Source organism: Hydra viridissima, unplaced genomic scaffold (assembly GCF_058129835.1).
Source record: "Hydra viridissima isolate aposymbiotic clone 2 unplaced genomic scaffold, HvirCarnegie_v1 scaffold_4, whole genome shotgun sequence".
NCBI classification, from domain to species: Eukaryota; Metazoa; Cnidaria; class Hydrozoa; order Anthoathecata; family Hydridae; genus Hydra; species Hydra viridissima.
Window position 1 is genome coordinate 4,455,707 of NW_028324303.1, and position 15,491 is coordinate 4,471,197.

General features: G+C 29.7%; 2 protein-coding genes across 2 annotated transcripts; both read right to left on the minus strand.

Annotated features, from left to right (window-relative positions):
* Nucleotides 1-1,008: 1,008 nt before the first annotated feature.
* LOC145182975 (uncharacterized) lies at nucleotides 1,009-3,378 on the minus strand. The gene is made up of 5 exons (XM_080058268.2): nucleotides 3,264-3,378; nucleotides 2,862-2,987; nucleotides 2,460-2,771; nucleotides 2,120-2,225; nucleotides 1,009-1,962 (listed from the first exon to the last, which is right to left on the minus strand). Exons 1-5 carry the CDS (start codon nucleotides 3,283-3,285, stop codon nucleotides 1,512-1,514), a joined length of 1,017 nt encoding a protein of 338 aa, XP_079914394.2. The 5' UTR covers nucleotides 3,286-3,378; the 3' UTR covers nucleotides 1,009-1,511.
* A 9,523-nt stretch (nucleotides 3,379-12,901) lies between these two features.
* Nucleotides 12,902-14,634, minus strand: LOC145183781 (ubiquitin-ribosomal protein eS31 fusion protein). Its single transcript, XM_080059237.2, has 4 exons — nucleotides 14,581-14,634; nucleotides 14,413-14,482; nucleotides 13,547-13,789; nucleotides 12,902-13,105 (listed from the first exon to the last, which is right to left on the minus strand). Exons 2-4 carry the CDS (start codon nucleotides 14,458-14,460, stop codon nucleotides 12,920-12,922), a joined length of 477 nt encoding a protein of 158 aa, XP_079915363.1. The 5' UTR covers nucleotides 14,461-14,482; nucleotides 14,581-14,634; the 3' UTR covers nucleotides 12,902-12,919.
* Nucleotides 14,635-15,491: the final 857 nt, after the last annotated feature.

Genomic DNA, 15,491 nt, shown 5'->3' on the forward strand with positions numbered 1-15,491 from the left:
ACAAATTATTTTATTAAAATCACGGAGTCAAAATATTAATTAATTAAAAAAACAAATTATTAAGCATTTTGTAAATTATAATAATTTTTAATTTGGAAAATAATATAATATTTAAGTCTCGTTCTACTTCTCGCGAGAATTTTCTATTTCTCGTTTCTCACGAGAAGTCCCATTTCTCACGAGAAACGAGAACGAGACGAGATCTCGCTCATGGTTACCTAGGGTTATGCAATTTAAAATGGATTAGCAATAAAAGCAATCTAGTTTCATTTTTTTTATTTTATATGGTTATTTTTTATCAAATTTTATTTTTTCTAGTGATTATCTATCAAATTTTATTGTTACTCATAAATAAGTATTATCTTTTCTTCCTTATGCCTCTAGGAAAGGAGCCAATAACATGAGAAAATTCAAAGTCATTTTTTTTCCATGGACGTAGGCAGATGATTTCAATTTTTTTTATTTTTTGAAACATGGATTTATGGGCTACCAAACGCAATTAGTTTTATTTTTTGAGCAAGACTTTTATGTTTTGAGGCTCTCCGGACAGGTGTGTAATCTCTAGAACTCTAAAATTCTCTTCCCAATTAGAAATACAGTTAGTTGAAATTGATACAGATAAGTCATACAAAGCCTTTTGTAAAAATCCCCTTTTTCCTTTTCATGTCCTAGTTTTGTTTATAAAGAACCTCAATCTAATCATATTTAAATAAGAGGAAGTGAATTAACCCTATTTATAAACAAGATTACCATTTTTTGAGGTGTTTTGTAATTTATCAATTTTCATATTATTTTTGTTTTGATCAAAGTTTTCTAAAGTTGTTTTTCTCGAGTTTTTCCTCGAAAAATAAGAATTGAATTCTTTTATGTAAATTCGTGGATTTTGCATTTACTATTTTTTTAGAAACAGAAAATGTCTCTTACCCCTAAAAATGCATTCTAGTATGGCAGGTTTAAAGGTAAAACGCTCATTTGAAAGACCTCACCAAAAAATGATAGAGGTTCAGCTTCGTTTCTTCTATAATTTCTTTTGTTTTTTATATAACAAACAATCAAATGAAGAAAATTGTGTGAGTGTTGAATTGAATCGCAAAACCTTCTTCAAGTACTTATGAAGGTTTTTGTTTTCTTTATGTTTAGATTTTACATAATTTTTTTATTATAAAACTAAATTGAAACTACTCATTCTCTACTTAGATAAAATTATAAAATATTTGCAACTAACTTAAAAGAATGTTCCCACAGCTATCACCACAGTCAGCAACTGGTTTGGTGGTTTTTACTAAAGAAGATTTTGTCCTTTATCTGATCTGTGTAACAGAGCCTTTAACTAAGCACATATTTAACAAACGTTCAAAAGAGGTGAAAGCTATTCTTGTGTATATAGAAATCGGTTCCTCGCGCATAAATTGCTAATAAATTCTGTTTGAGTGGAATTCTAGAGTATCTTATTTATCTTTCTTGAAAGGTCTTAATGAGAAAATATTTGATTCACTTAGTTAAAATTGTACTTAAGGGTAGATATTTGTTTGCTCTCTTCTTTCCGTGGAATTTGCAATTTCAGCCGACTGTGATAGGTGTGGATTAATTTCGTTATTTGATAACCTATAAGAAATTGCATCACCGCTTGACATGCGAGAAACACTAGAAGTTCTATCGTAACCGAAATTCGAATAAGAAGACGGATAGCTATCTAATACTGGTATACTGAGTCTGTATCTATTTTGATCTGAATCGAGTCCCACAAAATTTCTTGAATTGTAAGAATATATCGATGAAGCGTCGGCATTTACTCCGTTCAAGCTAAGCGGTTGATTTGAGGTAATGCTCTCTCCAAACACTGAGCCAGGTCCTTTTCGGAGAGCAGGACTTGCAGCAGCGTGGATGTTAACAGCTGCCAAAGCACTGTTGCTTCTTATCTTACGCTCCAGTTGCTGAGCGCGCTTTGCCTCTTCTTTTTTCCTGACAGAAAAATAGTTTTTACTTGTAAAAAGCAACTGCTTTACACTTCTTTTTGATAAAATATGAAAATATTAATAGCAATCTTTATAAAAAACTCATTACGCATATATAACGGGGGTAATCTTTATAAAAAAAAAAAGCGGGAATTACAACTCACATTTTTTTTTTCTTTCTCCATCGAATACACACGATGAAGGAGATCATTAAAATGAAAATAGCACACACTGCACCAATCCAAAGATAAATTAATGGATTGTTTTTTTCTAAAGTAGAAAACTTGTAATAAATAAATTCCAGGGGAGGATTTTGTAACAAAACCATTTTAAAGAATCTAGGTCTTTTAACTGATAAAAAAAGAAAAGTAAAAATCCAAGTGTAAACCAGGATAAAAAAAGCCTTAATTCCAGAAAAGGGATTGAGTTTGTCGAACAGAATTCCTTTAAATTTGGGGTTAAATTTGGTGTTAATAGTAAAAAGTGTATGAACTTGAATTTTACCGCTTTGAATGCATTGAAATGAACCGATTGTGTTTGTGCATTCAGTATCAGAATAGCATGACTGTTTTCCTTCTGTACATTCATTGTAATCAGAAATAGCTTCTATTTTTCCTCCAATTTCAGAAGTTTTTCTTATGTTTTCCAAGTCTTTATCTGAAATAACTTCATAAAATACCAATTTAACAATATTTCCAGGATCGATGCGAACAGCATCAGTTATTGAATAATTGGCAAGTTTCACCTTCAGCTCATTTAGAACACGCTGAACGTCGGTTGGAGTTGAGAAATACTGGACTTTGTAGGTAAATGCGTCTGTGAAGCAAATTTTTTGTTGATGCTTTTTTTTTTAAATTAGTTAAATTGATAAAAAATATTAGTGCAAAAATCTAACCGACCACTTACAGTTGCTACAAGTAATACCATAATAGCCAGGGCTGCAACTGCAAGATCCATTTAAATTGCAAATGCCGTTGTTCTTGCATTCACATGTCTCTTGCATAACTACTCCGTGTATGACGAGCAGCAATACTTTGAACAATAAAAAGATTTGTATTATTGGAAATAAATTATTTTCATTAGCATTCATTTTACTAAGCAATTTAAACAGCGCGTGTTTGTTTTTTTGTTTTTTTTTTGTAAAAAACAATGAATGGTAATAATTTAATATGGCTGAGTTAACTTTTTTTATAAATTTGACCCTTTTTTATATTTAAAAACAAATCAAAACTTATGAAAAGTCTTAACTTAGTCTAAACCGTAGTATATTATTTTTTTCCGCAACATATTTAATAAGATTTACCTTACCAAATAAGAATGCAAAAACCATTTATTTTCAGGTTATCGAGTTAAAACATTTTCAAAGAGTTTTTCCCATCTAACTTTTTAAAACTGTATGCAACTTACGAATGCATCGTAAGGGTTCTTTACTTTTTACGTAACAAATTGTTCCGTTGCATTACACAACCGTCAATTTTCTTATGGCGTGCATCCGAATTCAAAACTGGAATTCAATATCGCAACGGGGTTGCTATGCAAACAATACTAACACAATATTATCAATGTTTATAAAATATTAAAATGTAATGTAGATATTTATAATAGGTTGAAATTTTTATATTCGAGGTTGAGAGTTTTAAAGAAAAAATAGTTATTGAAAAAGGTTTTTAAATGCAAATGCTTAAACAGAGCCGTTAGGGGGGGGGGGGGGGGGTCAGAAAAAGTAAAACCCCATTCAATGATTTTCAACACTATAAATGAGACTTCTTTTCATTTTTGATCAACAAGTGCTTTTTGTCATGAAAAAATTATTCAGTACCAGGAAATATCAAATTCATATTGTATTAGAAAAGTCTGAGTTTAAAAAATACGTCTTTCATCCCGAACAAATGCAGCCGGTCGTACTTTTGTAGCCACTTGTCTAGTTATTAATTTATTTTTCCCTCTTCGTAAGTTATTTTGTTGATTGTGATGCAACAGAACAATATTTCAAACGTTTGTCAAATATATAAACCAAAGATTATTCGTGAAAAACGTGATTTGGTTTTGCATATGCAACAATATAAAAAGAAACTAAAAATTGATTTGCTGAAATTTTACTGAACAAATTCGGAGGAGAAACGACGGTGAATTTTCTCGTTCCCATAATAATTTTTTTAAAGCTTATACTGTCAAAAGTTAATTACTGTAAATAATGTAAACAATACTGTAATTAAATTTCTATATAAAAATTACAAAATGCTGAAATCTCCGGTTATTAAAAACTACAATTAACTTTTAAGTGAGGGGAAGCCAAACAATGGTAAATATTAACTTTCGAAAGTAATTTTTTTTTAAAAAATAAACGTTTCTTTAGTATTTTATTTAGGTAGTACCATTCGAATTTTATCTAAAAGAAACTTTTAAATACCACACAACTTTTTACCGAAAACCTACTCTTTTTTTTTTTATAAAAAGGATCTGAAAACGATTTACTTCAAAATACGTAATCATTTGATAAAAGTCAATACATATATATATATATATACATTTTAATCGAAATAGGGTGCGTTGATTGGTTTACTTATAGAATTTCTATACATCCAAATTATGATATATTGGGATATAAATATTATCATTTCGGAATCAAAATGTTTTAAATATTGTTTCAATCCTATAACATTGACTTTTTACAGTAAATTAGCTTTTCTATTCTATTAAGTATAATAATGTGCCTGTCGAAAATCGACTTACTTTCTATTCTATCAAGTGTATAATGTGGCCGTTGAAAATCAGCTTATTTTTCACACTGTTAACAAAAATTATATATGGTAGAAATTATATATGGTGTCCGTCGAAAATCGACTTATTTGGTAACGCCTAATCAGTAATCAACCAAAATGTTATTTTCTCTGATGAATTGTCCATTATCTTATTTAATACCACCAGCTGTGTATACGTGAAGAGACAACTAAAAAATCATTACTAGACAAACAAATAATTATTTAAGATTTATTTAACAATTATATAAGACACAAACAAAAAGTTATTATCTATAAGATGGACTTATTACCCTCATGTTCAAATCGGCGGTTCCACCGTCACTTACGGGATATTTCAATTTTTTTAATGTCACACTTTTAGTTTTTATTTTATTTTAAAAGATTAGATGTTCATTTAAGTATACATCATCCCGAAATCATTTACTTGCTTCAATGTAAACTTTTAATTCTTTCAACTATTGTTTTAAAATTATACTTCATTATATTGTATTATAAAAATTGTATATATTGTGTTATTTGTATTTATTGTATCATACTATTTATTGTATTATTACAGGACTCAAAAAAACCCCACGTTAAACATGTTGTTTTCATTTGAATACTTCGAAGAAATTATTTAATCTAAAAAAACGAGCACCTCAAATTTAATCAAGTAGTTTTCGTTTGATATAAAATTAATCGATTAAAAGTTTTAACAACTTATCTCTGCATTATAAATCAAATAAGTGAGCTTTGCTTACGGGACAGAAAAAATCCTTACTTACGGGACGTGGCTTATTAAAAACCATAACAAACAGACATTTTAAAATTGAAGAACTATCTAAATAACTTCTATACATCTTCAGGATGAAGTTTTCAAGATACCAACAGCCTTTCTCATTAAAACCTGATTAAAAGCAATTTTTACAGCTGCTCCTGAGCCATTTATAGATTCCTTTCCATGACTAGTTGCTCTATAATTTTGATGGCAATCCCGTATACTTTTTGGAGTTTTTGAGTACCTGCTATGATAAATCTGCTCTTGAATCGGCTTAATGAACTATTTTTCCAAAATTTTCTTAACACAGAAATATCTTTTGATAGACTTTTAATCATCATGTAAAGATTTACTAATATTTCTTTGTGATCACGAGTAGTACAATGATCAACAATTGAGCGACAGTATTTCAGATTTTGATATCAAGCCACAGATGTAAAAATAGTTACCTGCTGTTGATTTTAGTGTGCATTTTGAATCTTCTCTTGAAAAAAATTTCTTAAATTTTCTGCGTCATCCATTTGTAGCATTGCTATTCTACTCACCTTCTTTGTGCTACTTTTGCCGGGTCTTAAATTTTTGCGCTATTGCCATTTAGTAAAACTATGAGTTAAAAAACTAGACTTTAGTAAGCACAGATGACTGTACAAAGGCACCGCTGAAGAACTTCGAGCTGTTTGCTTTATTTTTTAATACTCATCTTGCCACTGCTTCCACTTTACAATATTTTAGTATCACTATTACTACAAGTATCTCTTTTTTTGCTGGGCCATCTTGGGATTGAAGGAAAAGTCTGCAATTTACATCTATTTTTGTACAGTAATCAGAAAGCTTTTTCTGTGCAAGTATTTTGATGATAAATTTATGTGCATAAATTAGCTGGCGTTTATTAACCAACAAAAATATGTAAAGGCTTTTAGCTTGTAAACTGACTTCTACTAACCTTAACATTTTCATTTTCTGAGATAAACAAGACAAGAGTCTCCTTAATTCTTCTGTATGTGTCTTTTTTAAGTATTAAAAAACGTTTTTGCTGTTACTTCTGTTATCTTTTTTTTTCCCTAAGACATGTCGCGAGGTTAGAATTATTTTGTTCTATCTCCAAGTTTAAACGTCGAGAGAAAGTTTTTGATTTTTTTCTTTAAGTAAAAATGACTTAAAATTTTAGCTTTAATTTTTAAAGAAATGATAACTTATGCTTTAAATAATTTATGTTTAAACAAATTGTTTATAAAAAAATTTCTAAAATAGAGCGTATTTTGAAAGCAATCATTACTTACTAAAATTAATAACTCATTTTCTCCCAACTTTTAAAATAGGAGATAGAACAAAATAATTCTAGCCTCGCGATATGGCTAACCCCATCATTTTTATAAAATTCAAAACCTTTTTAATTGAATAATTCATTTAATGAAGCTGCTCCTCTAAATTCGTTTAAATTTTCTCCAATTTTGCATTTTAGCTAATTTTAGAATAACTGCCCTTTGCTTTGAAGGGATAATTTTAGTTACTATTTACTTGCAGCTCTTGACAAAGAATATGTACCTAAAGTTACCTATGGCAAAGAGTTTGATTAATTTTATTCAAAGTTGCTTTTCTCCACTTTTTTTTTTTTTTGTTCCTTTCTTCAATCTTACTTTCTAATCAGGTTTGACTTTTGTCTTTTGGTAATTTTTTAAGTTTCCCCCTCCCCCTTTCCTTTTTTTTTTAGTGCTTCTTAACACATTCTTCATTTTTTTCTTCTTACTAATGTAGGATTCAACCGTCTCCCTTTATTTTGTTTTTCAGTATTAGTTTTAGTCATTATTTTTGGTCTAAATGAACAAAAAAAAAAATTATTCATAAGTTGTATTAAAATTGTTACTTTTGGGACATTGGGACCGAAATAATTAAGGTTTATATGCTTCAAGGAAGTAGTGCAACAAACAGAAATTTGGCTTTATGTTATTATATGATTGGAATATAACAGCTGTAAAAAAAAGTAGTTTTTTGTAGTTGTTATATTCTAATCTCTAATTGGATATTTTTTTTAGCATTAATTTAATAAAAAAAAGGCATATTTGTTACTTATTAGACAGTCACATTTTTGAAAAACCGAAATAAATATATTATTGTATATATTGTCAAACAAATGAAACTTATTTGTATTATTTATACCTTTTAAAATTACATAATATTGTGCCTTAACTTTTTTTTGACATTATGTGTGTTTGTTAATTACAACGCAATTAACAAACTCACGTGTTAAGTAATCAAAATTAAAAACCTTTAAACATAAGGTAACCCAAAGATAACATGACTTTTGATATTAATTCAAATTTATTTTTCTGAAAAAAACTTACTTAGGAATGAAATTTCCCAAATATGTATATGATCATAGTGCGCTCTTGTGTCAATACCCTAACCAGACTTTCTCTCTAAAAATCTTTTCCCGTCCCGTCCAGAATTTCAAATAAAATGATATTTTGCCGCAATATTTTAATATGCAAAATAAATTCAAGAAATCTACTCAAGTTAAAAACTGCGGAAAATTGAAAAATCTCAAAAGCAGAATTAAATTACGTGCTGACAAGTTAAACAAGAATGACTTGCCTAACTCTCCTCCATCGTAAAATTGTATAGGCATCTTCTTCTAGATTCTCACCTACTCGAGTCAAGTTTGTCTTGCTGGGAAGTTTGTTTGAACTTAAAAATTAGAATAAGAAAAAGGATATAAAAATCAACTTAGAAGTTAAAATAAATGTATTTAAAAAAAAAAAAAGCCTCGCATTTATTTTTATTACAAAATGAGAGCGTGTATTTATTCTCTTTAGAAGAATAAGCAGAATTGTTATTAATGGGTAAAGTTGTGCTTAATTGAAAACCAAGATAGTAAGTGACAAAATTACAATTTTTTTGAGCTCAAAAACAGAACATAAAATCAAACAAAAAGCAAACTAAGTTTTCCCTCAAGTTAAAGAAGATTTGTCATCACCCTAAGGCATATGAAACTTTTGGTCAGACTTCCTCCTCCGATTGCTTAAGTGGATGTATGTACATGCAACCTGCCCTCTCCCTCTAAATAAAGTCACTTGGTAGATTTTAGATTCAAAGCAGAGTTTTTCATATGTAACTTGTATACTGCAAAACAAGTTTGTGTGAACACAAAGAATAAAAACCCACGAAGTACTTTGAAATACAAGCTTACAATTAAATAAAAAACAATTAAATATGGGATAAGAATCATTTGAGGGGAACAAAATAAATAACCCTTTCAAAAATCCAATATTTCTTACTATTTAAAAAAAAGTAATTCCAGAGAGACACAATTAGATTTAAGTAAAGTAAAATAACGTAAAATGTTACAGCTACTGTTGTTAATAATAGCTTATGGACCACACACGTCCCATTCGACATGCCATTTGTCATTTATTTAGCTTTTAAGTCCCTTTGAGATTCAGATTGATCAATTAACTGCTTACCACTTAATAAAAGACTATTAACTAAAACAATGTAAAGATTTAATTAAAGATTATTTAACGTCAAAAAAAATGGTTATGGTTGTCAAATATACTTTTTTCAAACTCTTATTTTTCTTTGCCATAAATTTGTATGGTACTAAAGCTAATAAGAGAATATTAACCCATCGAAAAGTTAAACTAAAGTTGTTAAAAAGTATTTGAGTAGAATTGTAAAAATTTCAAAAAGTAGAATTAGTTTCTGAAATTTCTACGATTTTAAAAAGTTTAGCGGACGCAACACAATAATGTCCCAAAAGCAATTTGCAAAGGTTAGTTCCGGTTTCAATTTTTTTCACGCAACTGTTATTTAGACTGGTTAGCTGAAATTAAATTAAACTGTTATTTTTAGGGCTGAAAGGACCTCTAATAGCTCAATCAAAAATGCCAAGACTTGATGATAATTCTCTAGGATCTGGAAGTTCTGCTCCGGAATCAAAGAAATTACATTCAAAATTTCATTGTTGCTCATTTTCTTTTGCTGCTACTTCAATAAATGAAGAAACAGATGAAAACAAGAAACCTGTTTGTATTATTGCTTTTTTATTATCAAAAAATTTAGATATTGTCACTTTTGGTAAATTTCTTCACAAATGCTTTTTTTATCATGAGATAATCTGGCTGAAAAAGACTTTTTACAAAAAACATTTGCCCCCCAGCAAGCACACAACGTTGAAACAACGTTGAAATAACGTTATTTCAACGTTGTTTCAACGTTGTTTCAACGTTGTTTCAACGTTGTTTCAACGTTGTTTCAACGTTGTTTCAACGTTGTTTCAACGTTGTTTCAACGTTGTTTCAACGTTGTTTCAACGTTGTTTCAACGTTGTTTCAACGTTGTTTCAACGTTGTGTGCTTTCTGGGCCTCTAATACTTCTAGGTAATAGTTAATTATTTTGACGTTTAAAGAATCATTCCACGAATATCGTTTAATGTTCATTTTATATGTACTTAATTTTCTAAAAAGTTGTACGTAAAAGAAAAAGAAATATTGGTAACATTATACTAGATAACAAACCTCTCTAACATCGACCTTTATAAAGCAGCTAAGGATCTCAAAACAAAAAGTTTTAGATGAGCCAAAGATACATTATCAAAAAAAGGCCAGAAAAAAGTGTGGTATTTTTAATTTAGACTTTTTATAAAAGTACACTCTGGGTAGCTTGTTGTAAAAAAAAAACGAAAAGTATTATTTTGAAAGTTATGGTTTACAACCCCCTAATGAGTTAAAAGGCTATTTAAAATCTCCAATATACTACAACACAGATTAAGCTCAACGTGGTAATCAAGTATTTCACGGTCATTTGGGTTAATATGTTTTAAAAATGTTGAGTGCTACTAAAGAAAAAATGCAAAATTTAATTAATAAAATGTTTTAGAAGTATAAAGTGATCTATGTTCGTCTGAAAAATATTTTTTAACTGAAAATGAGTAAAATAACTAAACTTGTATAGAAATTAGTACTAAATAGAAGTTGTAAGAATACTATTAGATGAATATTATTAATGGTGGTCACAGAAATAGCACACCTAACGTTTTCTTTATTAGAGTTAATTTCTTTCTCTATTAGAGGGAGGGGGGAATGATAATATTTAACTAATTTCCATTTATTAGCTGTAAGAGCATAAAAAAACTTAAGCATGACTATTAACATTAAAAAGTTTGTAAAATACAGCAAAAAGTTGCGATCGTAGAAACAGCACATCAAAATTTTTAAAAATATTATTCATTAAATAATGCTGTTTAAAGGTCATATACATATATATAAATGTGTGTGTGTGTGTGTGTGTGTGTGTGTGTGTGTGTGTGTGTGTGTGTGTGTGTGTGTGTGTGTGTGTGTGTGTGTGTGTGTGTGTGTGTGTGTGTGAATAAAAAGGAAAAAGGACTTAATCTTTGATCAAATGTATTTTGAATATGAGTAACCATATCATATTGCCATGGAACCTGTCCTTGAGGAGAATTAAAGAAGTCTCGAAATAATTCTCTCACTGCTTTTGCAACACAAGTATAATTATTTGAGCCAAATTGTTTTTGTAATAGTGTTATTTGTTGGTAATCCGAAATATTACCATTATCCAGCTTGCAAACCAGGGGATGTTTCATAATTAACAAACTTTGAAGGGCAATATTGACTTAATGGTTCAAACTAAAGACCATGCATAAGGTAGTTGGGGAGAGCAGTTGCAGCTTTAGTCGCATTAATAACAACTTTTTCTTTTGCAATAATTGGTTTACAAAAAATTCTGCATCTTGCTGCCAAAATACAAAAAACAATACAAAGAACCTATTGGTTCAAGCATAAAATTGCCATATGTTCCAAGACTCTAGGATATGTATGAATTTTGATTCGAAGCAATTCCCATTTTACTATTTCCAAATAGACAACCATCACTGTTTCTATCAGTATCACCAATGCCAGCAAGTCTGAATTCATAGTTTGCATCACAAATAGCCATCAAAACAACAGAGTGAGATTTTTTATAATTAAAGTAGATCGAGCCTGATCTTGAAAGAGCTTGTATGACTACTTGTTTCCTATCTATACCCCCTATGCAAGTGGAGAAGTTTCATTTCTTCTCGAACTCGTTTGCTATAGATCTCCATTCATTTTCATTTTTTGGATAGCTATTTAGACTATTTTGCTGGCTAAAGAATATATTATTCCTTAGCCAGCAAAATAGTCCATATAGCAATAGAAGTTCGTTTATTATTCTTCCTATGGAAGTCAGACTTATTCGAAACAAAAATGTATCTGAAAAAGACCATTAATCGTTCACTCACTTCAATTGTTTCACGTCTGAGGGAAGATTTTGTTATCGCTGGTGCGATTAGACTTAAGAAATGTTCATACTTTGTAGGTGACATTCTAAAGTGTTCGTCATCGAAAAGTTGCATATCTTTAGTAAATAACCTGAATGCTCCTTTTGATTTTCTTTCTCTAAATAATTTTCTGACCCACACACTTTTTTTATACTTTTGATTTTAAAATAATACAGTAATTACAAATAGTTTTTCTGCCTAAGAATCGGTAACACTACCATTATATGATTTAGATATCATTTAAGAGTAAAAGTTTAAGTGAAGCAGGTTTGACCAGAGCAAAAGGAAATTAATAAATCCCATCCGATCCAAATCCTTTTTTTTCCCCCCATCCTTTCCCGTTGATAAAGGGATGAGTGAGAACTGACCCTACAACATTTCTCACAGCCAAGGGTTGTACCGTACACCTATCACTGAATTTAAAACTTGAGCTAAATAATGAAGCATTTCGCTTCAGTAGATGGATTAACAGCCAAGATCGATGCAATAAGCATGAAACTAGGGTTTTCGTTAGTTATACACGAATGTCACAAGTTGATTGATAGTTTCCCTATAGATTGTCAGTTTCTGGTCAAAATTTAACGCAGTCTTGACTAATTTTTTTACTTCCAAAAGGGCATTGAAAGTTCAACATTAGGACTTGACTGTATTCTTTAGTGAAACTCATTGACCTTATCGATTTTCCATCAGATGCTTTTCCAAAAAGGCTAAAAATTAAGACTGTTTTCCAAAGAACGCCTTGAAGAGTAAATAGTATTTTACTAATCATTTTACTAATTACTTTTCCTTGAAGAGTAAATATTAAAATGATTAGTAACAATGACAGCTGTTAAAATCTTGAAATTGACTTACCAAGTTGAAATGTAAATGAAACTATAATGCCAACTTCAGTTATCATAACTCTTACTCTAGCCAACAGTCCTCTGAATATACATTTCAATAATTCATGCCTTACCATTGCTCCTTTAATTATAACATTGCTATAATTGATGTCTTGAAGAATTTTAAAGAACTTTACACAAAACATGATTTAGATCAACATCACTTTCATTTGAAGATATCTAATTATAAATGCTGATTCTTAACTTAATCAAAAAAAGAAATAGACAATTTAATTGAGAAATTTTTTTATTTTGCTGCTTCACCAGGCTTAGTGAAGGCATATGTTAAACAACACTTGCCACAGTACTGTCTATCAAAATGTTGTGCCATGAAAACACCAGCTCCACAAGATTCACTAGGACAATCACGTCTTAATCGAGTAATTTTTCCATTTTCATCAACTTTGTAGTATTTCAGAACAGCAAGCTTGACCTAAAATAAAAGATAACGGTTTTAAAGTATTTACATAGATAGAACTTAATACTATTTATTGTGTGGCTTAACCATCAGACATCTAAGGAAGGACAAATTGCCATCAATGAAATAAAACATCTCATCAGTGGAAACTGCGAATATAGAATAAAATTCATCATATGGTTAAGCTATATCTTAAAGCACAAGTTAAGTTAGTGAAAAAATTATGGCCATCAGACATCTAAGGAAGGACATGAAACATCAAAAAAATTTTACATCTCATCAGTGGAAACTGCGAATATAGAATAAAATTCATCATATGGCCATTGACATTTAGTTAAGCAAACAAATAGAGAATATGCCATCAGTCTAAGGAAGACATTTTATCTTCATAAATATCAAGGTACATTTAAGTTAGCATCATGTGGCATCATAAAAATTACTGGAAGTACAAATTACCTTCTTTCTTTTATGCTTGATTTTTTTGGGTGTTGTGTAGTTCTTCTTCTTTCTTTTTTTACCACCACCTCTCAGTCTCAACACAAGGTGCAGAGTAGATTCCTTTTGAATGTTATAGTCACTTAGGGTTCTACCATCTTCCAACTGTTTTCCTGCAAAGATAAGTCTTTGCTGGTCAGGAGGAATACCTTCTTTATCTTGAATTTTAGCTTTAACATTTTCGATGGTATCAGCTGCCTCAACCTAAAACATTTTTTAAACTTAAATCAAAAAGCTTCTAATACAAAATAAAAGAAATTATTTTACAAGTTCCTCTCAGAATATTCAGCCAGAAATTTAATCATTAATTCATCCGGTAATTCCAAGTTTCATCATTGAGGATGGGTGGCATTAATCTAAATTTTTAAAAGGTGCACTAAACAGAGATTGTTCTGAGATTCATTCATGGAGAATGGCTCCTTAAAACATAAGTTGTAAACCAGATATTTAGAAAAAACATTTCATGAAGAATAACTCTTAAGTTGTAAACCAGATGTTTTGAAAAAACTTAAGTTGTGAACCAGATGTTTTGAAAAAAGCATTTCATGGAGAATAAGTCCTGAAAACTTAAGTTGCAAACCAGATATTTTGAAAAAATATTTTATGATTTAAAGATCAGTGAGCATCTCAGACAAATGCCTCGATTTGACATCAACTTAAAATCAGCCTCGTCATCTTTTGGTCATCATAGATTGCTCCTTGAAAAAAGTTCACTGAAGAAATATTAAATGCTAGAAACTTATATTTTTCACTTCAAAGTTAAGCTGATAGACATGGCCTCCTGAAAATTTTATAGCTTATTTTGCATTAACGCATATTCTATTCACCTCAAGTGTAATGGTCTTGCCAGTCAGCGTCTTTACGAAAATTTGCATTTTGGCGTCCTCAACCGCTACACTATAAAAAAGGTGATTGCAATTAGCCAATTTAGTTAAGTAGTTACGTTTAAATAAGCTAAGATTTCACACACAGGAGACTTTGCCCTTGTAACTTACCGGAACGCCACGCGATGTTTAAAAGAATCGAAGTGAGTTTCGAGCGATTTTATTAGAATTTAGAGGTCTAGATCGAGTAAGATAACGAGGTAGTTTAAACTACATTAATTAAAAAAGTTTTAAATATTTTATTAATTAAATAAATAATAAATTATTCTAAAATATAATTATAGTATTTATTTAACAAAACTAAGTTTTTTTATTAAAGTTAGTAGATATTTTATAAAAAATATTACCTTGCTTGTAACTGTTAAAACTCCCGTAAAAAGTTTATTCATTCTCCTTCTGGGAGGTTTTTTTTTAACCAAATTGAAAAAAATTTTCTCAAAAAATTGCCTTTTTAAATACACATTGTCTTTTTAACCAACTTAATAGGTTTTTTAAAACCTATTCTTTTAAAAGACTATCTTCTTTTTAGTTTTATTATTTTGAATTTTATTCTGTTAAAATATTTTCAAAAAAAAAAAACTTAAGAGTATTTCAGGATTCCAATAGGAACTTTAAAAATGAACTTTTCATAAAACGAGTAAATTTTTTTTAAAACGAGTGAATTACTTTACAGTCGATTGGAGACACCAGCTCTCCAGAACCTTTAATTGCTAACGGATACATGGTGCGATTAGTTTGCAGGTTTACACGGACCAATGTGAAACGATGAAAAGTTACTTGTAAAAATGGACATTTATACTCGATTTCCTATTGTATCCAAAGTATCAAAAACTACGAGTTCAAAAGTTATCGAAAAACTACAGAAGCCCAAGTAATTGAAAAATTAACAATGGTCCACTGTTCTACAGAGAGAACTCGACAAAACTATTTAAGCAATAGAAGTTTAACAAAAACAATGGTAAAGATAGAAACAAAGTTTATTGGGCAATTACTGCAATTTACTTCACTTAACTACAAGCCTA